Source organism: Lissotriton vulgaris, chromosome 12, assembly GCF_964263255.1.
Source record: "Lissotriton vulgaris chromosome 12, aLisVul1.2, whole genome shotgun sequence".
NCBI classification, from domain to species: Eukaryota; Metazoa; Chordata; class Amphibia; order Caudata; family Salamandridae; genus Lissotriton; species Lissotriton vulgaris.
The window spans coordinates 626,378,028-626,404,768 of NC_141700.1; the positions used below are offsets into that span (position 1 = coordinate 626,378,028).

Here is a 26,741-nt window from a genome sequence, read left to right on the forward strand (position 1 = left end):
AAAATTGAAAAGTGTATGTCTAGCCTACTAGTCTCGATTTTTTGTAGAGCCTACGTCATGATCATAAACGTGGGATTACCTTGGGTGTGTGCGGAAAAGAAGCCAAGCCTGTCTTAGTTCAGGAGGGAGAAGCTGGGTGGCCTGCAAAAGATATAGGCTATTTAGTGTGTAAAAAGTTCCAAGGGGCGCCCTAACAGTTAAGCACAGGGTCATTCTTCTTACCGGAAGATCGTCCAGACAAGAGGATCGATGAAGGAACAGCTCGAAAAATAATTTCAATCAGCCTCTGTTGAAAAGAAGGGTGGGAAAAAGTGTCAGACCTCGACTCGGGATGCAAAAGTTATCGGTCTGTCAACAGCAAGGTCCGGTAAAGGCTTACCGGCTGGGTTCTCCTTGAACGAAAAACCAAATCTAATTCCAACAGGCAAGTTTGTGTAACTACCTACTGCCCTAATGCCAATAACCTTAAAAAAATCATCAGTCAAAATTGGCACCTTATAAAAAACTTGGACGCAAGCCTACAAGCTCCCCCGCTATTTGCCTTTAAAAAGGAGAACAGTGTGGCCAACCATGTAATAAGAGCAGTGTAAGTGTCTTTTCCGCACACACCCAAGGTAATCTCACTTTTATGATCATGACGTAGGCTCTACAAAAATCGAGACTAGTAGGCTAGACATACACTTTTCAATTTTAATGTTGTATATATCCTTTCCCTTTTTCTGTTGTCAACACAGGTGACATCTACCTCTGGATATTCTCCATAGTGGTAAGCATAGGTAACTTTGGGTGGTATAATGCTCATTAGATCCTCCCTTTTAAATAGATGTACACAAAGTCTTTTCCTTTTCTTTTTTCAGAGCTACCCGGCCCTGATGAGAATCCCTCCCAACCTTTAGGGATTCGAAACGCGTAGGCCTTTCCATGCCCAGTGTCTGCTCCTCTTGTTTTTCCCTTAGTGTTAATATACTGTTACACTATTGGTTTAGAACTGCTTTATATATATTGTTTGACTACGCTATTGGATTATTATGACTTATCTGATTCAGACCTATATATACGAATTCACTGTATAATTTTATGTATATAATTGTATATATTGCAGCAGACCTAATACTCAACCCGCTTGTCTATTCGTATTCAATAGGGCTGAGTATTTGTATGTCGTTTGTGTATGAATGAATGGCATGATTGAGATATGATTGAGTATGGAATGCATGTTTAATTTTAATGCTTCACTGTTTGTGTCCAAAATTGTCCTTGTGTTTACAAAAAATGTTCTGTTTCTATCTGACAGTATATGACTAAAACAAATATACTTTCTTGATGACTTGGTTGTAATAATAAAAAGCTATTAATTAGTATATCTCAGCTTTGATAAACTGTCTTTGTTCTGGTGTTAGAGCATTTCCATGAAGATACGATCAGTATTGGCACTTGTTTTTCGTTGATTATTGATTACGGCTCAGCCTTACTGATTACGAGCCAACCCCAGTTGTTCTCAGGCGGGGGTGCAGTAGCATTTGGTGCATATGGAGGTGGTGAACTCAGTAAATGGGACATTAAAGGATCGCTATCAATTTTCTCCGTTGATCCTTGTCCTCTTCGTGGCAACATTGGGTAGCATTTATCTACTGCTAACTTCTTGCTTCTAAGCATTTGTTCACTCTCTTGCTCTTCCTCATTATCCCTGTATGCAACGGCGGCTTGCACCATTGACATACTTCTTTTATTTTTCTTTGCTAATTTCATTTCTTTTTGTTTGGCTTCTTTGCGCCATAAGCGAAAAGAGTCAAACATCACCGGCCGGGCTTTCTTCTTGAACAGTTTGACCTCGAGGTTATCTAAGATTTCTGTGTCAAAGCTACCATATTGGGGCCATTTTAAAACACCATCCTTTCTGGTGTATTTTATCCACACTTCATTATATGTGATGGGACCTACTCCATGCTTTATATAGAGTTCATATGTTGGAGTTCCAATCGGAGGAACCGGACACGAATCCCCTAATCGGGAGTCCTTACTACAACCAAGACAAAACAAGTTTCCAAGTCTGCTAAGACCAGGCATCTTCGCTCACTAGTCTAGCTTCAAACTTAAAAGGATTATCGAATACGATATTTTCGTGAATACACGAATCCCTTGGTTTTGGCGCTTGCAAGTTCCAAACAAGGTGTATCTCAAGGATACCAAAACTAAGAACAAAACTAAGGACTGGGAGACGCTCCACTTATACTTAACTGAAGTATTGATGATCGATGACGTCACTAGAAGACTCGTCTATCGTTTTGCTCTACCAAGGATCACTGGGTCCAAAACAGGGCGATAGTCAGGGCAGCAGTCCTTCGTAGCCGTCGGGACGCGGGGAACCTCGCAGCAAAGACCTTCGGAACCACGTCGACATACAGGGGTCGCTGAAGTGGCTGGCCGTCCTCTGGAATTTTCACACGAAGCTCCTCACGAACATCTGGCTTGGATCGTCACCGCTTGATACCGCCCCGAGTTGGGCGCCAACTGAGGTGCCGGGTTTTTAGGAACCCGGTGGTGCCAGGGGATAACACCCGAAGACCTCTGAGTTCTCCCTGTTCCGGACCACAGAAACACAGAGTCTTCTAGGTGAAGTCAGAGATCGAATTTTTATTGGCTGCAACCATGTAACAAGTGTCCTAGAAGTACAACAGCACGGGATGTAGATTCTCAGGAGACTGTTCCTTTTTACAGAACCAGCCTTCTCCTTTTATACAAAAATAACAGCTGTAGGCAAGAATTCCTCAGTTTATGATACGGTCATACACATATTTCCACAATAAAGCAAAAAGCAAAGTCATGACGACCAACCCATATTTTAGATGTCCGGTTTGTGATAGATGACCCAGCCCGGCCCAGAACTACCATCAGATATCGATGAAACACCAATAAAATCGGGCACCTCCTCATCGTAAAACCGGCCATAAACAAGAAACATGGACAGGTGTATGTGTGTGGATAACATGGTTTGTATGTAGTGAATGGTTTATGGCATGTTGTGCCTCGATGCTATCTTACTCGGACACTGGGCGAGGGACTGCCTGAACAGGTTTGGCTGGAGGCAGCGGAGTCAGCTTCGGCCAGGTCATGGGGGAGTCAGCTAAGGTGGACGTGTCCTTTCAGATCAAACTCGGCCTTAGTCAATTGACTATATGAAGGCAAGACACAAGATGTATGCCGCTCACAAAATGGAGTCTGAGGGTTCGGGACGGAAACCATGATTTAAGGGTGACAGCATCACCCTAACAGGACGTAAATACATAGGGATAATGTCCTAATCATTACCGGTCTGTAGACACCAAATTCGTCATGGTACAATGATATTTTGTGACACGGCCGTTGGACCATGGTACCCTGTTATGGCAGGGTCCAGATTTTCAGAACCACAAACCCAAACAGGGAATAAACCTGATCCCCCTAATATAAGAAAGTGGGTACCCAAAATATCAGATAGAACCACTGTAAGCCAAAATACAAATCAGGCCATAAACCAAAGCACCTACCATACACCAAGGTTGTACACTAAACCTTTGGAGCCCCTTAAGAGAACCGGCCCAATAAATTTGCTCTCTCACGGGGACCAAACCAGGCGTGCAAATAGAAGGTCCTGGACGGGGTGTCAAGCTTGGGAAGGGGTCTTGTTGTTGAGGAGGGGAATCTTAGAGCCAACCAGGGCCATTACTCCTCAATTAGAGACAAGCAAAAATTGTATAATGTATTTCTAACCAATGTACCAAGATTAGCCCCGAATAGCAGAGAAGACAGGAAGTCACTTGTAAATAAAGTAACACACTGATTCAGAAAGGAAAGACAATGTCTTTCTATAATAAGATCTGACATAAAAAATGTGGAAAGGATCCCCCAGGGCTCTGGGAACTTAGATGATATAAGGGTATCATTTTGTTCCAAAGACATTGTTGAGAACTTAATTGTTATGAACTTAAGATCTCATTCCCTTTTTCAATCAAGAATTAGTATTAGGCAAAGTAGAACTGAGGGAACTAGTGATTTAAATCAAGTTAACAACTTAAGGTGTTACAGTGACCTTGAAGCAATTGATAAACTACCACAAGTTTGGAATTTGTATCCTGTAGTGAGTGACACAATCCAATTCTTGGGTCAGGCACATGGCGACTCACAATCTGTTGACCAATCTATAATGTATATTCCAGGGGAAGGCCATAGGCCTGAGGGCATTAAATTAAATGACAGTGAGTCACCAGAAGGGTCTATGCATTTCATTAATATTGGTCCTCGAGTGGAAGTACTTACAGATCCTATAAATAAGCGTGATAGTCCTGACATCGTAGTACCATATCTAACTCCATGCCAAATAAAGATGGTATCTTGGAATATAGCTGGGCTTACAAGGAAACTGCAAGAACCAGATTGGCAGATGTACATTGATTCCTTTGATATTTGGCTCTTCCAAGAAACTTGGGAAAGAGAACCTTTATTTAAAGCTGGCTATAGAACATTCAGCTTAGAGGCGCACCAATCAGCTAGAGGAAGACCATCCGGAGTCCTCTTAGTATGGATAAATATAATATTAATGCATCTGTAGTGATATTTCCCACTGCTACTGATGATATCTTGGGACTTAGTTTTAAATTTACGAACAAGTACCGGTTTTACTTGTTTAATATATATATAAGACCCAGAGAATCTACAAAGGAATCAGTAATATTTACCCAGTTAGAAGAAGCTCTCGATACTATACAATCCAAAGAGCTTATTATACTTGGAGGTGACTTCAATTGCTGTTACGAGCCATTGCAGGGAGTAAATATGGTTACTGAAGAACAAGACCTTGCTATGGGCATCCCGTTATTGGGGACAGAGGAAATGGTGTGACTTTCTGCCTCAGCTTTACAAATATTTAATTTTACCATTGAACATGGATTTAGATCATGTAATGGCAGAACCCTTTTAGATCGCAAATGCTCAAATGCCTTCTCAAGAGGGGTATCATCCTCCCGTACAGATTATATTATGTTAAGTACCCATCACTGGGACCTTGTCCAAGATTTTAAGGTGGATAGCAGCAGAAGAGAAAGTGATCACTTCCCTTTGTGTCTAGACCTTGTAGGGAAAGTTTTTCTGTTGTATTCTCCGCCTCAAACAAACAGGGATGTAGAGGTGATACAGCCTGAGGTCTCTAACAATAGGAGGGTCTTAAAATGGCCATCTATCCTGAGTAAGATCGAACATCTGACACATGTTTACAATATCTTTGCTGACCTAGTATCATATTTCATGGAAGAGCGATCTAGTGGCCTAACTATAACTCAGACCCACCAGATGCTGATTGAGAGTATAATTAAACAACAGGGGGTATAAAGCCTCATTTAACTAAACCTGTGCCTGTGAATATCAAATATCACCAAGTCTGGGCAGTCGAACCCATGGATTGGCACGGAATGTGCTCTTGCCAAGAAAAATTTATTCAACGCCCTAGAAACAAAAAACATCACTCTGATTAGGCAACTGAGGGACGCATATAAAAAAAAACAGAAAGTTGCACGTAGAAGATGGGAAGATGAAAGCTGGGAAGAATTGCTAACAGCTACTGAGAGGGGTGACCAGTTCTTGTTCTGGAAGATTATTGCAAATGGCACCAAGGCAAATGTTTCTGTTCAAGATTATAATCTGGATCCTAAGTCCTGGTACAATCACTTTGCCCACCTATATGCCCTTCCGGACCAACCAATTGAAGTCTTGCCAGTTAATATTGATATACTCTTATTATCTAACCAAACTACACCTCTTCAATTTAGTATGGCAGACACAATACAGGCAATAGCGGCTATAAAACCCTCTAAAGCACCCAGAACTGATAAAATCCCGGGCGATTTATTTAAACATGAGACAGATGTTTGGGCTCCTTATATCAATCTCCTCTGCAATGAAATTGCTAAAGGTCAACCCATCCCTGACTTATGGAAAGAAGCGGAGATCGTCCCGATTTACAAGCAAAGGCTCTAGGGACCATCCCGCTAATTATAGACCCATTAGCCTGGTAGATATATTACAAAACGCCTATGCAAAACAGATCTTAGACAGGCTAAATGAGTGGATTATAGATAATAACGTGCTTCCCCCATGTCAAGCTGGTTTTAGAAAGAGAATGAGCACCATAGATCAGGTCTTTAGACTAATAATTATATCATGGAAATACACAAGGTTAAGACGTGGAAATCTATATTTGGCCTTTATAGATTTAAAGGCCTCATTTGATTCAATTCCTAGAGACCTACTATGGGCAAATCTACTTCAGCAAGGGGTTCCGAGCAACATTGTAACGCAGCTAGTTAGGCTCCATGAGAACACATATGCGAAAGTGCGGTGGGGGGAAAGGGGGGAACTGACGAAAGAGATACCAGTAAAAAGGGGCTTGTACTAGGGCTGTGTCCTGGCGCCAATCCTATTTCTCTTGCACGCCAATGATATGATAGAGGCCCTCAAAAATGCCAATCATGATTCCCCGAAATTGGGAGGCGAACATATCTGTGCGCTAACTTGTGCTGATGACACCATCCTGTTATCTCAAACATCCAAGGGTCTCCAAAACCTCCTAAAATCATTGGACGTGTACTGCAGGCAAAAGGGGCTGAAAATAAACCCATTAAAAATTAAATATAGGACTATCAGACCCCATAAATGATTTAAAAACAAATTGTAGTTCAATGGAGTAACCCTGGAGCGTGTTCCAAATTTTGTATATCTTGGGGTAACTGTTGACTCCAAACTATCATGGAACCCCCAGATTATGAAATCCAAATCGATCCTTATACAAAATGCAGCTCCAATTGTAAAAAAGCTTTTCTCCACCACGTCCAAGGCTATTACTCCTGCACTCCAAGTTTATAAATCTAGGGTTCAAGCAGCCACTTTATATGGCTCGGAGCTATGGGGGGGGGGGTTGGCCCTCTTACCACTAACTACAGGGGAAACAATATTATGTGAAGCTTTACTGCCCTACCACAGAATACACCTGTGATCCCCCTTATGTTTGATCTGGGCATTAGGCGGATCGAGCACAGGGCTATTTGGATGTCCCTTTCATACTGGATCAGAATATGGACCACAGAGGAATTGCAAACATATAGACAAACATTAAGTGAACTGATCACTCTTGACACTTTTGTTACTTTCCCATGGTTGGTCCATATCTGTAGATGGTTTTTGGATCTGGGCTTGACCAGGTTCTGGGAATACCCTGACTTGCTTACCCCTGAATCCAAACAGGAATGCAAAACGATCTTTTGGAATTTCATTGAGCAGAGTGCCACATTAAATTGTAACTATGGCCCACTCACAAACCAGTTTTTGAGTTTCAAAATAAGACCCTGCTTTGAACCTTTCCTAGACGAGATAAAGCCCTTACTTGCCAAAGTACTGTATCTAAAATTTAGATACGGTACGCTGCAAACCAAGGCACTTACATCTAGATGGGGAAAAAGGATGGCGAGAAAAATGATTCCATATGTACCCTGTGCTCTCTTGGAAGAGAAGAAGAACTTGTTCATGTACTATTCTTCTGTCTGGTACATGAAACCCGAAGGAAAAAATGGATAAAACCCTTGGGTAGGAATCTGTGCATCAGGAAATATATTGAAATGTTGTGCATTTTAAAGTCAGACACTTATCAGCTGATCATATTTGGAACAAGTACATTCTTATTGGCAGCTAATTTTATTAAATTAAAGCGAGGTTTAAAGTTTTAACTTAAATAATGAAAAAGGTTAATACTGGGTCCTATGATTCTATACAAAGATTGTTACTTCCTAATTTAGTATTTATATATAATGTCATCAAATATTTCCGCAGTCGATTGTTGAAATTCATCATTTTGGATGAGGCACTTGCACTTTATATAAACAAAACGCCGTTACTGTCCCTCAAATAATATCTACGTTCGATCCGGAGTAGTAATTTTAAACTTTTTTTGTTGTAACTAGGAAGAGACTGCTGGGTATTATGCACCTCAAAAATTGTGGTTTATGTTGTCAAAACGATAAAATTGCACTTTAGACTTTGTAATGTTAGGCACTATGCACTTTAAAATTTTTATGTATATGCTGCTAAAATTGCAAAACTGCACTTTATCAACTGCTTCCCAATTGAAATGAAGACGGACCCTTGTTTTTTATATATTTTTTAACGGAAATTTATTGTTTCAATTGCTTTGATGATTCTGTGAATCGAATAAAGATGCTTATATATAATAATAAGGATACTGCGGCCCTGGACAGTTCCGGATATAACAATGTGTCAGCCGCATAAAGGGAGACTACGCATTTAGTAAATTCTACCATTATTCCCCAGTTGCAGAGTGCTCTTCAAATTTGTATTGCTAGAAGTGCTACCACAAGGACATTCAGTAGAGGAAACAAAGGACCTTCCTGCCTGTTACTCCTCTCGTTCCACCACCTCTCCGATATAATCCACCCGATCTGACTCATGCTGTCTGGTCAGCTTTTCAACATCAAGGGTCACCAGTGCACATCCCTCATTACAAAAGTTCCTAGAGTGCAACATGTTGTGTGAATGCGTACAGACGTTTGCTAATGTATTGCAACCTGTAACAACCCCACACTGATCTTCAGGTACCAGGGCACTTACAACCTTTTGTAATATATTGTCTGGGGTCTTGTGTAGAATGTTGGTGTCTGAATTGATCATTATGAGAGATATATAAAATTCATGGTCTCTGGTATCTTAATCAGGTTTTGGGATCATATAAATTATACCTTTGTCCATGGTATCTAGCAGGCTTTCCAATTGTCTTGCCTCATTGAGAACCTACAGTAGATTCTCTGCCAACTGGAATGCAAAGGTTTGATACAGCTTTGTTGGAAATCCATCACTTCCAGATGCTTTTCCTTCTGACATTGACTGTATCTCCTCCTTCCCTTCTCCTAACTGAAGCTCTATTGCCAGTCCCTCTCTCATATCCTCTGTTAATTTAGGAGCCCTTTTATCCTTCAGCTAGGCCTATATTGAGGCATACCTTCCGGAATCTACATTTTTATACCGGTGTTCTGAGTGCAGTTTTTTTTAGTTTAAAGTTTTTATTTTATTTTCTCTTTGTAGCATAACTTATGGTGGATGCAACCACCAATATTTAGCTCCCACAAACCTTTCCAGATTACCATCCACCATGCCACCCTGAGCCAGTCCCATACACAGTAAAAGAGTTGATCAATTATCAGTTTTCTAGAATCACAGAGGAGCCAAACTGAGGGACCAAGGAGGGATCAGTTACTCCCGAAGCTCTCAGTGTTTAGGGCATGTCCTGCCTCTATAATCCTTGTTCGAATAAAAGATAACAGGGCTCCACAATTTAAGGAAGAGTTTAGATTTAGTAGCTAGGTCATACTCTATTTCCTCGTGTCCCAAAAGATGCCAACGTTTCTGCAACAAAAATTCATACATTGGCTGAACAGGGCCAGCTATATTTAGCTGCCGCAAAGAAGTGAGACATTCTGCTGCCAGCAGTTGAGTGAAGTGTGTAGAAGCCTTCTAATGGTGAAAGTTGTTGGTATGGAGGAATATATCATGCCATTAAGTGTTATGTTGAGGTCTTTCTCCCACTGTGTGTGAACACTTGATTTGCTTATAGCTGTTGGTGGGGTGGGGGTAAGAATATTGTAGATTTGTGAAACCAGATGCTTAGACGATGTGAGCCATTGAAGGATTTTTTTTTTTTTAATGTGAGGGCCTTGGTGGCACTTGCTTTGAATCTGAAAGTCAAGAGTGAATGTGGCTGGTGTGAAGTGAGTGTTGTCTATGATGGGCATTAGCTGGGAGGGGAGAAAAGTGAGACCTCTCCTGAGAGTCCAAGACAGTGTTGTCCTAGTAACTGGTGAGACATATAGGAGACAGTCTCTCATGCTTCTAGTGACCCAAGGTACTTTCCCCAACGGTCTGGCTACCAAGTTTTGATTGACGTAGCACCACTGCTTGTCAGCCTCTCCTCTCAGCCATTTGGTCAGAAGTGTGGAGGTTTTTTTTTATACCTGCTCATGTTATCACTGATCAGCCACAGATTAGTTGAGAGCTAGTATTGGGGAGGTATTCAATGCTCTCTTCAATAACCAGGCTAGACCTTTGGCAGATGTGTCCCCCTCCCTATGAAGTCTTTATCTGTACTCTTTTTCAGTGCCAGTCTGTTCCCTCTATCCCACAACTCTCCTTGGGCCCTTTTAGCCTCTACTAGATCAGCTTTCATGGAGCAGGAAGCGAGCTGTTTTTCCTACTGAGCTATGTTGTTCTCATACAGCTCAATCTGTAGGTACCTCTTTATATCTTATAACTTGCCTATTGATTCCTCCCTTTAAACCACATTCATTGCTTCAGTAATTTACTGCTTTTATCTGTGGATCGCCAATAACCAAAGTATAAATCTATTGGGGTCTGCAAGTTTCACTGGATTTATTTTTCAAGTGGGAATTCGGGTGCGCCTTCTACTAAGGTCATTTCCGAATAAAAACTGGGAATCATTCGCTTAAATGCCCAGCTGCCTGTATTTTTGGAGTTATGTCAGTCATGATCAAAATGTGGAATGAGGTCCAGCCTACCTTTTTTTGTTTAAATCTGTTTAGTGGTTTTAGAAAAAAATGCAGCAAGATGGTATAGGTTGACCTATCAGTATTAATACCCGCCATACATACATCATTAGTGCATGAATAAGAACATATGGTGATTAATCAAATGAGGCAAGGCGCATCCAGTAAGTGGGCAGCATGTGCCGTGTGCTTGAGTTGGACTGTTTGTGTTACCCGGTAGGCTAAGGTTTGTAGGGCGCAGGAGCCTGCAGCAATGCTTGTGTTGGTCCCAGTGTGGGGTCTAAATCATGTGTGGTTGATGTAAACTGGCAATGGTGTTATTGGCAATGGCAAATGCGTATGGGGCAGTGTGTTGAAGGGGTAAGGACAGTGGGAACTGGGGAATGAATTCTGCCCAACTCTGGTCCCTCTGACCGGTCTCGCACCTCCTGCCGGCTCTCATTAAAGGTGTATGCACATTATCCCTTTAGTTGCCAATTGGACCCTGGAACCTCTTGAACGGCCAGTCTGATGCCTCATCCGCTGTGTGTGCTAGTTATGCTCTATCTTGAGGCGCTGTGCCTGGTGCTTCTGCCTCACCAATGATTATTGAGAGGTCAAAGTCTGGGTATCGGTCCTGTACTCCAGTAGTATGGTGTCCTCATTGGCAGCAATTGGGATGTTGTGCAGTCCTAGGGTGTCTTCCATGTGTACTGCACTGCTTTCAGCTTGTGACCTTATCAATAGCGATCGTCTCCATGCTAACAAAGGGGTGGGGGGCTCGGTCGACTTCCATTGACTGGTGATTAGGCATTTGGTTGTCAGTAACCCTTGGTCAATAAATTGGGAGGTGACCTCTTCTCCTTTCTTCTAGTGGTCCAGCCTACCATGTGTGTTATGCATAATTGAGTGGCAAGGGTACTCTGTCAATGGGCTACATTACTCACCATATATCAGCACAGGCTAGGTTGCCCATAATTTCCACCAAGGATGTTACCACACCTGGGCTTTGTGTTTTTTTGGACTTATTCTAGCTCCTAAAGGTGTGTGTGTGTGATGGGGTGGAGGAGGGGTGCAGGACCGGTGCCTCCGGCACTGCCACTGTCACTCACTGAGTGGATAATGGTAGCCAGAGAAAACTCGCTTCTCCTCAGCGGCCTATCTTGTTGAGTATAAATAGAAATGTATGGATTTATTATTCTTAACTCAACATCAACCTACTTTGACGATATAGTGGCTGTGATATTTTTGCAGCTTTATACTTTTTTTTTTTAAAACACATTTTTTTATTGTCATATTTGTAATACAGCACAGGGCCCTGACATCCAGGGGACCTTTCACAATAAGCAGTACACCATTATCAGCAAATGACATCTTTTCTGTAATATAAGCATATAAAGTAGCGGGATAATCAAGATTCTCGCCACCCCCCAACTCAACTACCCTCCACCCTCTCCCCCTTCCCAACCCCCCAATCCCCAGCCCAACCTCCCCTTCTCACCCCCCCAGCCCACCCCCAACCCGTCGCACAGCTCTCACAAGGCCCAGAACAATACAAGGAATAAATTACCACAATGAACATGTATTCTGCCTCACACCCAGTCAGGCGCTACCCAGCCACTGGAATCATTCACTTCCCCCGCCAGTCACCCAACCATAGCACCCCTCACACATCCTGAGGCAAGTCATCCAGCTCCATAGGCGGCTCCAGCCACACCCCCCTGTAATCTGCCCAGCGTTTCCAAATTTTGAAGTGTTTCTGCGGGCAGCCTCTAGCAATAAAGATCGGACGTTCCAGTCCCATGCAAAAATCCATTCCCCGTGACCAGACCGTCAATTTAGGTGGGCGGGGGTCTTTCCAGCCTTTGGCAGCGTCTCTCTTGGCAGTGACCAAGCCTAGCAGTAGCAGGTGTCGTTTGTATAAATTGCCCCCCACATTTTCCATAACATGTAGGAGAGCAAATTGCGGTGTGCGCGGGAGCTCCCATCCTAGCACCTCAGCTAGACAGGCCAGGACCCCTCCCCAGAAATGTGCCACAGCCCCGCAACTCCACACAGTATGCAAAAAAGTCCCCTCATCTCGTAGACAGCGGAGGCAATGCGGCGAGGCTATTAGACCCGCACGAAATAGACGAGTTCCGGTAAAGTATACCCTATGGAGGTATTTGAACTGGATCAAACGGAGGCGCACCGCAATAGCCGCACCCTTAGGCGAGGCCAACGCCTCCCTCCAATCCTCCTCCTCTAGCTCGCCAACATCACTCTCCCAATGGTCCCTGACGGTCTGAAGGGTAGGGGAGCTATGGATGGCCAGCGTCTGGTAGATGTGCGAGATTTTTTGGGTTACTAGGTTGCCCATAAATACCTTCGCCTCCAAAGGATTGAAGTCTGGCAACGTCTCCAGTCCCACCAGGCTAGGGGACAGGGCATGGCGAAATTGAAGGTAGCGGAAAAACTGGGAACTGGGCATGTTGAATTCAGCCCGAAGGTCTTGAAAGGATTTGATAGTATTATCCTGCATCACATCTCCCAGAGTATATATACCCACCCTGTCCCACCCCACAAAGCCATGCAAGGCGGCCAGGGCCGGAAAGCAGCCATTGTGCCATAGGGGCGTCTCAGCCGTCAGGACATTCCACCACCCCATGCGACGCAGAGCCAGTCTTCAGATCAGAAACACCGTCCAAGTAGCCGTGGGCAGCGTATTGCGTAGGGGCGCCGAATAAAGGATAGAATGGAGCGAATTGGAGCCCATCCAGAAGCGCTCCATAGCATAGGCCGGATCTGCACGATCGCCATACCACCATTCATTGAGCACTAATAAATGTGAGGCCTGGTAGTACGATAGAATGTCCGACGTGGCCAGTCCCCCGCAGAAGGCAGAAAGGAAGCACGTGCGCAGCGCAACCCGCACTGCACCCCCCTCCCATAGGAACCGGCGCAGTTGGGAGCTGACCTGATGGAACCAGCTGAAGGGAACCAAGTAGGGATGATTCTGGAGTTGGTACAGCAAACGCGGGAGCGCTACCATCTTAAAGATGGCCGATCGCCCATAGATAGTGAGCGGCATACGCGCCCAAGTCTTAATATCAGCGCGCACCCGATCCCAAACCGGCACTAGGTTACATTCCCAAGCCACCGCCGGGACAACAGATAGGAAGACCCCCAAAGTATTGAATCCCTACCACCGCCACCTGAAACGATGTGGCCCAATCTCCTACACTCACCGTCCGGTCGCCCAAAATCCACAATGTAGAATTGCGGGGATTCAAATATAGGCCGGAAGTCTCTCCGAAGATCTGCAAGATCTCGAGCAGGCGTGGCCCCGAGCTCTGTAGTTCAGTAAGAAAAAATAGGACGTCATCCGCATAGAGCGCTATTCTATCGGACGGGCCTCCTACCCACTCAAACCCACGTAGCTGAGCGTCTATGCACACCCATGATGCAAGTGGCTCCATGGCCAGGGCAAACAGATACGGTCACAGTGGACACCCCTGGCGGGTGCCACGTCGAATATTGAAAGAGGAGGATATCGCTCCTGCTACCCGAACCGACGCAGTCAAGTCAGTATATAAGAGGCGAACATAAGAAAGAAAGTGGGGGCCTAGGCTAAGCCGCGAAAGTAAGGAAAAGAGGTACACCCAACTAAGGGAATCAAATGCCCTGTATGTCTGCCAGGAGAAGCCCCGCTTGTCGCCCCGTCGCTTTAATAGCCTCCATTGCCACGTGTGCACGCCGTATATTGTGTCTGGTCGCTCTGTGCGACATAAAGCCCGCCTGGTCAGGGTGCACCAAATCCAAAATGTGGGGTCGGAGCCTAGTGGCTAGAGCTATGGCCAGCACCTTGGCCTCAACATTAAGGAGCGAAATGGGGCGATAAGAGGAATGTTGCTCTTGGGGCCGCCCTGGCTTCTGAAACACTACCACCTCCGCATGCCGCCAGTCGGGGGGGAAGCCTACCCAGATCCCTAGCCTCCTCCAAAGCCTCCCGGTAGTGAGGAACCAATTGGGTGTTATATTTCTTAAAACATTCACTGGGGAAACCATTAGGGCCGGGGGCCTTTCCGGTGTTCAGTTCACCTAACGCAGTGCCCAATTCCTCGGCCGTCAGGGGAAGGTCCAGCTCGTCGCGTGCGTCATCTGACACCGCCTTGGGGGGCAGGTCTGCCAGGAACATGTCTATCTGATCTGGCAAAAGGCACTCACTCGGGGCATAGAGCTCCGCATAGTAGCTTGCGAAGCTTTCGGCGAGGGCCTCCGGGTCCATTAATGGGTCACCTACATCATCAAGGAGTCCTGGCAGTCGCTGTGTATGGAAATACCCCTGGTAAAGTCTACGGAGCATTTTACTAGACTTGTCCCCCCACTGGTAGATTCTACTACGTGTGGCAAGCCATACCTGACGCGCCTCATCTATAAGTAGAGCAGCATAGGATTGCTGTGCCAGCAACAATCGATTCACATCCCCAGTCTTACCCATACAACTACTGCCGCGCTCCAATCTCAGCCTCAGCACGCAGCTTTATACTTTGACTTTGATATAGTGGTATAACATCATCCTTATTAAATAAGCAGCTAAAAATGTGAACCAAATAATATATCAGTGGAAGGCCTCCACTTAAATGGTGACAAACGATATCCTTAGACCAGACAGACACTGTGCTTTCCTTCATGAAGTAGTGTACTACCATAGTAAATAAATTCTCATTATCCTTAGAACTGATCAACACCCAGAAAACAAATGATTGTCCACAAGGGAAAATAAACAAATTTAGAAGGTTTCTATTGTGCAATTCATTGCACCGAGAGACAAAGTTGCTTTTTGGTTGTCTTACCTTATCGTCTGGTTCTGCTTTGTGTCCGGATCCTGTGCTCTAATAGTGGCTACCTTCTGGCCAAATTTCAAATCTTCAAAGATTTCCAAATTTAAGATAACTAAGTCAAAGACTGGCGCCTCGTTAGAGTCTTGTACATTCACAGTGACCGTGGCAGTGGAGGTCTGCAAACCAGGAACAAAGGGGACCTCATTCTGGGCAATGATGTAAAGCACATGCTGTTCCTTCCACTCGAAATCCAGACCCTGCAAACACAAAGGGGTTAAGTTTGCATGAGATTATTTGGCCTGCTTCTGCAGGACAGCTTAGAAATGGGGGAAGAACACCAAATGGCGGCTTGTGGAGGAAGAATTTGTAAGAAGTGCACATATTTAAAAAAATGAATGTTCCACAATTTACAAAAGATTACAAATCAAGTAGGATTGGAGAGTAATAACATAACTTTGCAAGGGATAGGTCAAAACCCAACCTTCAACACCCATAGTTATATAAGCATGAACTAAGTATATAAACTCCTACTTGTAAAGAGAGGCGTGTTCCATTTTAGAATTCAGATTCTATATTTTTAGATTTTTGTTTTGATCAGTCCGTGGAAGCAGTTTTATCTTACAGGAATAGTATATTTCATCTGCTTTATCTAGTCTGATTCAATGGAGACAACCAAATGCACAATAAAACAATGTGCACTATATCAGTTTTGTAAAACCAAGAAGAAAATAAGTTACTTACCTGTAACCTTGGTTCGCCAGTACTGGTAGCTTGATAAAGTTTGTTGCTATCTTTCATACTGTACCTTACACTTTGTTTTTAACTAGTCAACGGAGCAACTGTTTGCTTCAGTGGTGATGACAAAGTTTAAAATTTTTGTAAGTCATTCAATGTGCTTTTTTTAAATTTTAACATCTGAACATACTATTACAGGTTATAATGATTTTATGTAACCTAACAATAAACAAACGTTTTGAAATTGTTCATAGATTCACATCTTGAATCCTTTCCCGTCATCGAAATGGGAGTCCCGCGGTAAAACTAGAGAGCAGTACAATGTAAACATAGCCTAGAATGGCTAGAGAACCTTCAATTTAGTAACCTCTACCTATTTTTTTATTTTTAACCTAGACGTCAACCAATCAGGCTGCAGCACCCTCTCGAAACACTCTCTTCAGAGGCTTACGTCCTTCAGATTTTCGAGCACTAGTGTGAACATGAAATAACATCAATGAAAATGTGCGCCGCTCAGGGGAGGAGGGTGGGTTGCATGTGAATTTATAAAAGATACAAATATCGGAGAACCACAGTTACAGATAAGTAACTTATTTGCTTCTCCAGCATAGGGTCTTGGATAAATTCACATATTTGAATCTGAATAAATAGCAGTTAAACATTACATTCTTTCTATCTATGTATAGCCTGTAAGTAGTTATAGTTAGAACTAACGTTTCCAAAGGAAGAGCATTTTTTGTTTTGCTAATAAATTTGGCGCCAGTTGACAAATCATCACTACATTTTCAAAACTTAAACTTTAGTTGGTTCAGCTGCTGTGTTAAAAGTGTTGGGGGATCTGTCAAGCAGGGTACGATAAAAAAGGGGAGTAACAACACTTTTTTCCCATTCTACGTCTACGATATTTTAAAAATGTTTCAACACGACTACAGCCCCGAACCACGGGACAGAATTACACCAAATTTGGCTGCAAGCTAGTTCTTGATCCAGAACACATGCCTTTTATGATTTGGTGTGAATCCATTCTGTAGTTTTAGAGATATTAGAGGTTAAAAAAATATAGATATCAAGGGACAAGGAAAATCCACAGAGAATCCAAGGGTCTGGAGGGGAAAGGCAGGTCCTTATTGGCTGGCCACAGCTTGAAAGAAAAGTTGCAGCCACCATTTTGTTTCTCGCATCGGGTGGGTGCGTTGAAAATAAAGTGTCAAGCACATACAAGGGTTAAGGATAGAGGTATGCTGACCCCATAGAACACATAGAGGGGTCCCTTAGGGACCACCCTATGACTCCCCAACATTTTGTATTTTTTATTTCGCCGAAACTTATAATCTGCAAATCCTCCCCAGATTTAGGGTCAAGTTAACAAAAAAAATGAAATTCACTGATAAAACCAAATATTCCTTGGTCGTTATAGCTAGGCTGACATTTTACCCATACAAAACCATAGAAATTCTGCAGTTATACTTACAGTTAGAATTATCCGAAGAAACGATAACTTGTGCCATTAAGTAACCTAATGCAAAAAGAACTATTGATGGACAGAATGCAGAACAGTGTCATACATTCATCCCAGTACAGATATCTGGGCTTGAATCCATCTGTTTTTGCTCACCTTGCTATTCCAGTTTGGACATAGCCATATGCAAATATAGCTGATGAAAGAATGATGGATTTAACCCAGATCTCTTGACTGGAGGTGAATGTTTTGATTTGTTCTGCATTCCGTCCATCAATTGTGTTTCTTTTGCTTTCTCGCCCCCAAAGTGCGCCAGGTATGCCCAGACATGGGTCCTGAGCTCACTGTGCCACTGGAATCAAGCTATCCTGGCTGAAGAGGGGAGAAATCCCGAAACCGGTCCTAGGATGCTTGTTTCCGGTCCAGGTAGGACCTGGCTTGGCAGTTCGGGCTGGACTGTTCCCATGAGGCACAGGGTCAAGACTGATTTACATATGGCCAGATCTAAACTGGGGAGGCATTGTGAGCAAAAGAATGATAGATTTAACCCAGATCTCTTGACTGGGGGTGAATGTTTTGATTTGTTCTGCATTCCGTCCATCAATTGTGTGTCTTTTGCATTAAGCAACATAAGGCAACAAGTGATAATGCTGAATTTCTATGGGTTTGTATGGGTAAAACATCAGCCTAACTAACTCTGTAACCTTTTTTTGGTAGTTGGTGTGGGTGTCTGCGTATGTGTGGGTGACTCTCCAGTGGTGGTCGCCACTAGGTAGTTATAGTCAGGTCAGCTGTTCCATAGGAAAATAGTTATTTGTGTTGCTAATAACTTTTTTTAATATTTCGTTTTATTAAACAGTTCAAACAAAGCACATCAATCAAGTACAAGCAGGCTACTTCATTTGTCACAGCAACATTATACAGTATACAAAATATATTACCATTGTTATATTGATCAGATCAAGGGGTATCAATAGTGCCATTGTAAAGCTGGCGACTTGGCGGGAGACAAATGTAGCCTCTGTACTGGTTCCATTTTCCCCATACCTTAATCCATTTGCCGGGGCATCCCCTAGCTATGAAGACTGACTTTTCCCTGTACATGCACCAGTCTAGATCCTCCCTCCATTTCCTCAGTTGGGGCGGCTTGAGGTAATAGAAATTTTCAGGTAGCCAATGTGTCCCCCACTCGCACCCTATCCATGCACCCATGTTCCTTGTATGTCGTGTAACTTCTTTCCCGTGCATGCTAGAAAGACGCATATGCATTTGCGTCCAACGTTAACATGTCAGTTATTCAGTTCCCCATGAAAACCACGTTAATTAGGCTTCTAGGCCTATGGTGCCAACGTCTTTACATGGTGCACTTTTGAATCTCGCACACGTTATTCTCCATGTTTCCTGGCTCCGTCGAGCTAGGCCCTTAATTGAGGCTCCAAGTCTCTTCTGCCTCTGAAAGCTGCAGTTTAGGTATGCATCCCTGACCTCTGCCTTACTTCCTGCTCAGCGAAGCGGTGCCCGGCTCGGCCTGGCCTGCCTGCCAAAATAGTATTTTGCCTACAAGTTATCAGCTCAGCCTCCTCGAAAACACATTCCAGTCTAGTGAAATAGGTAAACATGTTTCCGGCTGCAGAGCAAAGGGCCCAGTTCTCTTGTCCTCCTTGCAAGTGATTTACAGATCCCATTACCATGGTAGGCCCATGGCCCCCGCGCATTGAACCAAGACACGTATACACGCACTAGCATTCAGTATTGAACGGCCTCAGCCCGAGAGACCTTTCACTTCAGACACTACATCCTCCAAACATAAGATACCAGATATGCTATAGGTACAGGTCGTTATGACATCCCAGACATCAGTCTCCTCTACTAGTGCTAAAGTCAAAGCCCCCAGCTCTCCCCAGTTACATGTCATGCTCAGTTGCGCGCGCATCTATGCCAAAAGTTTCTGCTGACCCTGCAAACTTTCTCTAAGCATCCACCCACTTGTGATGTTACTTGTGACGTTTCTCTGACATGTCAAGTGCACGCCCACGTGTACGCCTTCTTACATGCCTCCCGTTACGCACATGTGTTCTTATCTCTCTCTTTTCACCTGTTACGCCTACTGTATTAATTTCAATTATACTGTTTTACTATATATAATGTGTGATGTTAATAAAACGTTGAATATCCCTTCCTGAACCTTAGTGGTGATGGAACATGATGTCCTGTTCCTCGAGGATCATAATTAAAGCCCGTATGACTCAGATACCACGGACTCTGCCTCATTTGATTGAGCTATCCTTATTGATATTTAATGTATTGAAAAATAGTTCGGTAATTTTATTTACCACATAATCTGGCGCCCGAATAGGAACCCCCCCCTTCACCACTCGCCGGCGATGTAACGCAGGCCTTGACCCCTTCTACAGCCGTGACGGATCCAGTGCACACCTGCGGGTTTTCCTGCTATCTCCCTCAGGCCCACGGAGGAGACGGAGACTGCGGTCCGGCATTCAGACGAGGCGGTGAGGAATGCGGAGGATCCCGACCAGAGCCCCAAGTCGAGAGAGCAAGATCCGAGGTATCCGGAGGCCCACCTGTTCCGAAGCGCATGCGTAGGAGAAATCGCAGCTCGACGCAGTCCAGTCCAGTCCAGTTTCCGAGGCCTTCAGTTTTGCTTCCCGGTGAGTACCGTTGTTGGGAACGCATCTAGACGGGTTCATTAATTTGTGCCCGGTCAAGACAGGTCTGGGTACACAGACCTGGTCCAGACGTGTTCACTTAGGTGAATGCGGTATGACGTGTCTCTTTATGGGACCGGTATTGTCTGTACTGTTTTAGCAGTGCATCTAGTGATTCAGTATTCTAATATTGTATCTCGAGATTTCAGTATTCATGTTTTTCTATGTACCAGGTAATATCAGTCTGAAATGTTTCAATGTGTTTAATGTCGTGGTATGAATGATTGTTTGCTATTCATTACTGTGTTTACTGTGTTCACGTTCAAGTCAGTTCAAAAATGCCACTGTTCTCGAAATTACGTCAGATAGGAACTAGGAAAGGGATACTCGAAGAAGCAGTTCCCGTCCCGCCTAGGGACACTCCCGGACATTTTATGTACCATAAACATGGCTTAGATGCCATACTGTACTTAGATTTGTGGGTGGATTATACTAGGGATCTGGAAGAGAAGTATAGATGGCCTGTCTCAGGGACATGGGATGCTGATTGCATCATGAGAGTAGAAGAAGCATTATGGAAAAAGAAAGCCAGACAATCCCAGAAAGATGCCATAGAATTGTGGCGTAAAGAAGCCCATAGAAGAACAGAGAAAGAAATCAGGAAAGCAGAGAAAAGTAGAGAGGAATCTGAAAAAGCTAAAGAAAAAGAGTTACTAGAAGAAGGAGAACGAGTCAGAATAGAACAACAAGACAGACAACGAAATGCCCTTATTACAGGCATGTATCCTGTTCTCGCCGAGGGCCTGCCCAAGGCGACCCCGGAAGTACCCCGTAATCTGCCGCCACCATTGGTCCCGACTAAACTCCGTCACAAACAGACCGCAGCGGACATTTTCCTTTCTTCCTATTTAGATGATGTAGCTCCTGCGTATACCAATGTACGCGTACCACCTGCTAATAATATACATCAGCCTATTCAGCCTGTTCAAGACACGTTACCCCCACTCCCTCAAGACTCGACTCCCCCACCCATTGTCACTTCCCATCCTGTCACTACTACTGCTACTGTCCCTCCTGCTATCGGTCCTACCAATCCTTTTTCTACACTTACAACCCAGAGTCAGCCTACATTACCTACACCTACTTTTCAAGCTATGACACCAGTAGTAACAACACAGCTAGTTGATGGTTACGCTTCCGCTTCAGGAGGCGCCGTAGGAGGTCATCCTGTCACCCCGCCTCAAGTAAAACGAATGACACTTAGAGAAGCAGCATTACAACATACACCCAGAGCTGCGACATTCGCAGCCCTTAGACAGTTCCTTACAGATTGCAGATACGATCCAGTACCAGGCGAAGACGAGATGATACTATATTCATTACGTTTACGACGTGTTACAAACTATTTGATTCTTTTACCAGAAATGATTAGCCATTTAGACAACATATATCATTTTATTAGAACAGGGGAGAGATCAGAATGCATTCACGAGGCCATGGCACACCACAAGGTTGAGACACAAAGAATGATCTTACAGTTTTTGATAAATTGTTTGATAAGGGAACGAGATCGGCCAGGTACAAGCAAAGAAGAGATGGAAGGGGTGGTTACATTCCAGCCACGTGAAGAAATTTAATGTACTGTGTCCAGAGACTGTAATCAAGGACTGCCCCCTTTCAGACACTGACTCTAAACTTCCCCTGTTAGAGAAAACTCCACAACAGGAGTACCGAGCCAAGTTGAGGTCTAGTAAGTCAGACAGCGTTTAATTGTTTAAGTCCCCCTCGGGTGAAGCGGTTAGACAGGTTTCTGACATGTATAAGATAGACCCAAGTAGTCAGAGAGATAGGCGAATTGAAAAGAGAGAAAAATATTGCAAAAATCTGCATAGCCGATGCGTTATTACATTAATTTTTATGTTTCTTCTGAGTCTTACGATCATATGCATAAGTTTAATGCTACATGTTTTCTTTCCTCTTGGTTCTCATGTACATACTTTCTCTAATGACTCTCTAGAGCATACTTTCAGCGACCTGCCCCTCCACGAGCTTTCCTATCGATTAGCAATGCGCAACAATACTTTTATCCGTATGTTACACCATTCTCACCAGACCAGCAATGCCACCAATTGCTGGGTATGTGGCCGACTCCCTCCCTATCAGAAATACAAGGGAGCTCTGCCTCTCTTTCCCTACCCGTTCACACATAATGGTTCGTGTGGTGCATGGTTTACTTTAATGTCCTCCCTAGATAGTACGTCCACGGTTTCCCAAGGCAATTGGATATGGGGGAACTTAAATACGGTTATGAATAAAATATGTTTCCCAGACAAGGAAGGTCTTCCTCAAAGGACAGGGACTGATCTAGAAAATGAAGTGTATGGATTAGGTAATTTTACACTTAATCTCATGATTCTGAATGTGCAGTCTGAGACTGATTCAGACTTGCCGTTTATTACAGTTTTACCAGTAAAAGGCGAATTATGCGTCAGAAAGAATGGTTCAGTACATCTAGGACACAGTGATTGTAATACTGTGGTCGAATTCAGTGATAAAGGAAAGTCTACTTTCAAAGCTTCCCGCCATTCTTATTTTATATGTGGTCAGACAGCCTATTTACGTCTGCCATTGGATTGGGATGGAACGTGTTATATCGCGTTCTTATTGCCACCTGTTTTTCTAGCCCCGCCTGATTATCATCGAAATCCACATCTTGTGCATGTAAGACATAAAAGGGAGATCAAGACCCCGATTGTCGATCAGACTGAGACCACATTGGAACAATATACAGATTTCAATAAAGGATTCTTTTTCTTCATAGGCCCCATTCAAAATAGTAAATTAATACGTAGATTAACCAGAACTTTGGAAGCAGTAGTGAATGAGACTACTTCTGCTTTAGGTAACCTAACCGAAGAGCAATCTGCTATGAGACTTGTTGTTCTTCAAAATCGCCTTGTCCTTGACGTCATCCTGGCCAATAGGGGCGGGGCTTGTAGAGTCATCGGATCCAGTTGTTGTATTTTCATTCCAAATAACGCGCCATCAGTATATAAAGCAATAACAAGGCTCCACGAAATCGCTCACCTGATACACCAGAATCCAGGCTCCTGGACTTGGTCCGGTTGGCTTTGGAGTGTGATATCCGCCTGGGGATGGAAAGTGTTGTCATTCCTAGGAATAATACTGCTCATAGTATTCAGTTGTTGTCTCTGTCTGCAATGTGGGCCAGCGATTTGCGGCTTGTGCGCCACAGCTTGTATTCCCCGTCCAAGTTCACGTTCCCGTTCCCGAATGAAAAAAGATGAACAAATGATGCTATATGAACAGATAGATGGTCTCATGAATATAGATATATCCTAAAGGGTGTAGTAGGGGCCAAGGAGGGAATGAGGTAATAGAAATTTTCAGGTAGCCAATGTGTCCCCCACTCGCACCCTATCCATGCACCCATGTTCCTTGTATGTCGTGTAACTTCTTTCCCGTGCATGCTAGAAAGACGCATATGCATTTGCGTCCAACGTTAACATGTCAGTTATTCAGTTCCCCATGAAAACCACGTTAATTAGGCTTCTAGGCCTATGGTGCCAACGTCTTTACATGGTGCACTTTTGAATCTCGCACACGTTATTCTCCATGTTTCCTGGCTCCGTCGAGCTAGGCCCTTAATTGAGGCTCCAAGTCTCTTCTGTCTCTGAAAGCTGCAGTTTAGGTATGCATCCCTGACCTCTGCCTTACTTCCTGCTCAGCGAAGCGGTGCCCGGCTCGGCCTGGCCTGCCTGCCAAAATAGTATTTTGCCTACAAGTTATCAGCTCAGCCTCCTCGAAAACACATTCCAGTCTAGTGAAATAGGTAAACATGTTTCCGGCTGCAGAGCAAAGGGCCCAGTTCTCTTGTCCTCCTTGCAAGTGATTTACAGATCCCGTTACCATGGTAGGCCCATGGCCCCCGCGCATTGAACCAAGACACGTATACACACACTAGCATTCAGTATTGAACGGCCTCTGCCCGAGAGACCTTTCACTTCAGACACTACATCCTCCAAACATAAGATACCAGATATGCTATAGGTACAGGTCGTTATGACATCCCAGACATCAGTCTCCTCTACTAGTGCTAAAGTCAAAGCCCCCAGCTCTCCCCAGTTACACGTCATGCTCAGTTGCGCGCGCATCTATGCCAAAAGTTTCTGCTGACCCTGCAAACTTTCTCTAAGCATCCACCCACTTGTGATGTTACTTGTGACGTTTCTCTGACATGTCAAGTGCACGCCCACGTGTACGCCTTCTTACACGCCTCCCGTTACGCACATGTGTTCTTATCTCTCTCTTTTCACCTGTTACGCCTACTGTATTAATTTCAATTATACTGTTTTACTATATATAATGTGTGATGTTAATAAAACGTTGAATATCCCTTCCTGAACCTTAGTGGTGATGGAACATGATGTCCTGTTCCTCGAGGATCATAATTAAAGCCCGTATGACTCAGATACCACGGACTCTGCCTCTCATTTGATTGAGCTATCCTTATTGATATTTAATGTATGGAAAAATAGTCCGGTAATTTTATTTACCACAGGCTGACTATCCCCCCACTGCTGTGCAATGTTACGTTTCGCAATCATATATGCTAAAGTTGCCCATTGCGTGGTGTATGTGTTGAGATCTGTAGGCTCTCAGACATTTAATATGCACCTTCGGGCTTCCGGCTGCAAATCCACCCCCAATACCGATCGCAGTGAATGCCCCTCCAATATTGTTGTATCTGCTGACAGTTCCATAGTATGTGGATGAATGTTCCCAGTTCCCCACACCCCCTTCTGAAGTTACGACTTACCGCCCTTCCCATTGGAACTAGGCCAGGACCTGTTACATAGGTCCTATGCAATATTTTGAGTTGTACTAGTCTCAGCCTGGCATGGATTGCGACTACTTGTGGGGAGGAGACCGCCTCTTGCCAGCCGATTTCTAGACCATACCCGGTCCACTGCCCTCTGAGGGCCAGTAACGGATCCTCCATGTTGTTTATTAATTTCCTGTATATCAGGAAGATAGTCATCTCTGGAAGATGCCCGTCTAGGACTCTATCAACCAGAGGGGAGGCTTCCGGGAGCGTCATGCTACTGGGAATATGAGCGAGTAGGGCATGGCGGATTTGAAGGTAACGGTAACGCTCAGTGTCTGTCAATTCATATTGAGTTTTAAGTGACGTAAATGAGTGCACCGTTCCTTCACCCCAGATGTATTTGATTCAGGAGATCCCTATAAGCTCCCATTTATCGGAACCCTTGGATCTCCAGAGGTTTCCCAGTTTCTCCGAGCTCCACAGTGGTGTGGCTAGCGTGAGTTTGTTCTCCCATTTTAGGTGTTTGGTGACGGTGTGCCATACTTGGACTGCAGTAGGTCCAGTCAGTGGGTACTTACGGGTTTTAGCATATAACGCTCTAGTATAGTCACCCCCTGGGAGCTGCCATCTATCCATGGCGTAACCGGGATCACTTGGATGTCCATAGAGCCCGTGATTGATGGCTGCCAGTTGAGATGACCAGTAGTACTTCTTTAAGTCTGGTAGACTAATTCCACTGTCGTACCACTTAAGAGTCAATTTAGAAAATGCTATACGAGGTCTGCCCTCCCATAAAAGTTGTCTCTGGAGACTCTCAATTTCTTTAAAGCAGGATGCTGGAACCGGATCCATCGCATTTTGGAGCGCATATAGAAAGCGAGGCAGTGCCACCATTTTGAAAAGGACCGCCCTGCCTAATATGGAGAGGGAAAGGGATCTCCAATGCGCTACGTCAGACTTAAGTCCAAGTTACGGGCAAAGCGGAGTTTCGGATCTAGTGTCACAAATATTCCGAGGTATCAAAACCCGTCAGATACGATATGGATCGGGCAACCACGCGGTAGCACAGGCGGTTCACCTCTAAGGACATAAACCACTGATGTGAGCCTGTTCACGGTAAATCCAGAGTACCTGCCGAATATTTCCAGCACATCTAGGAGGCAGATCAGTAATCCTCTAGGATTCGTAAAGTACAGGAGGCGAGCATTTCACCCCGGATGACTGTTTTATACGCTTCCCATACAGTCTGTGCGGAGTCTAGAGAGTCCTTGTTTTCCTGAAGATAGTGATCCGTGGCTTTGACAATACTTTTCCGGGTATGTGGACCTTTCAAGTACCATGGATTGATGGGGGCTACTCTGCCAGCACTCACGTATTCCCACTCCAGTTTCAGCCACACGGGGAAGTGATCTGAGATGCCCCGTCCCAAATGACATATTTCTCGGATCGTATGGGCCTGTGCTGCCGGGACAAGAACATAGCCTAATCTTGACAAATTGTGGTGTGCCCCCTATATGTGTGTGAATTGTTTCCTATCTGGGTTGTGCGCCCTCCATCCATCTACTAGCCCCATTGTGTCTACGAACTCAGGGAGATACCTCTGAGCAGGTCTGATTACGCGAGGGGGATGCCGAT

At 44.3% G+C, this 26,741-nt stretch overlaps 1 protein-coding gene across 1 annotated transcript in view; it reads right to left on the reverse strand.

Moving 5' to 3' along the window:
- Positions 1-26,741, reverse strand: part of LOC147677879 (blastomere cadherin-like) — a 702,536-nt gene that overhangs the window by 341,404 nt on the left and 334,391 nt on the right. Inside the window, exon 10 of the mRNA XM_086945594.1 lies at positions 15,410-15,654. Coding sequence (XP_086801720.1) covers positions 15,410-15,654 — 245 coding nt within the window. The remainder of the gene's footprint in view (positions 1-15,409; positions 15,655-26,741) is intronic.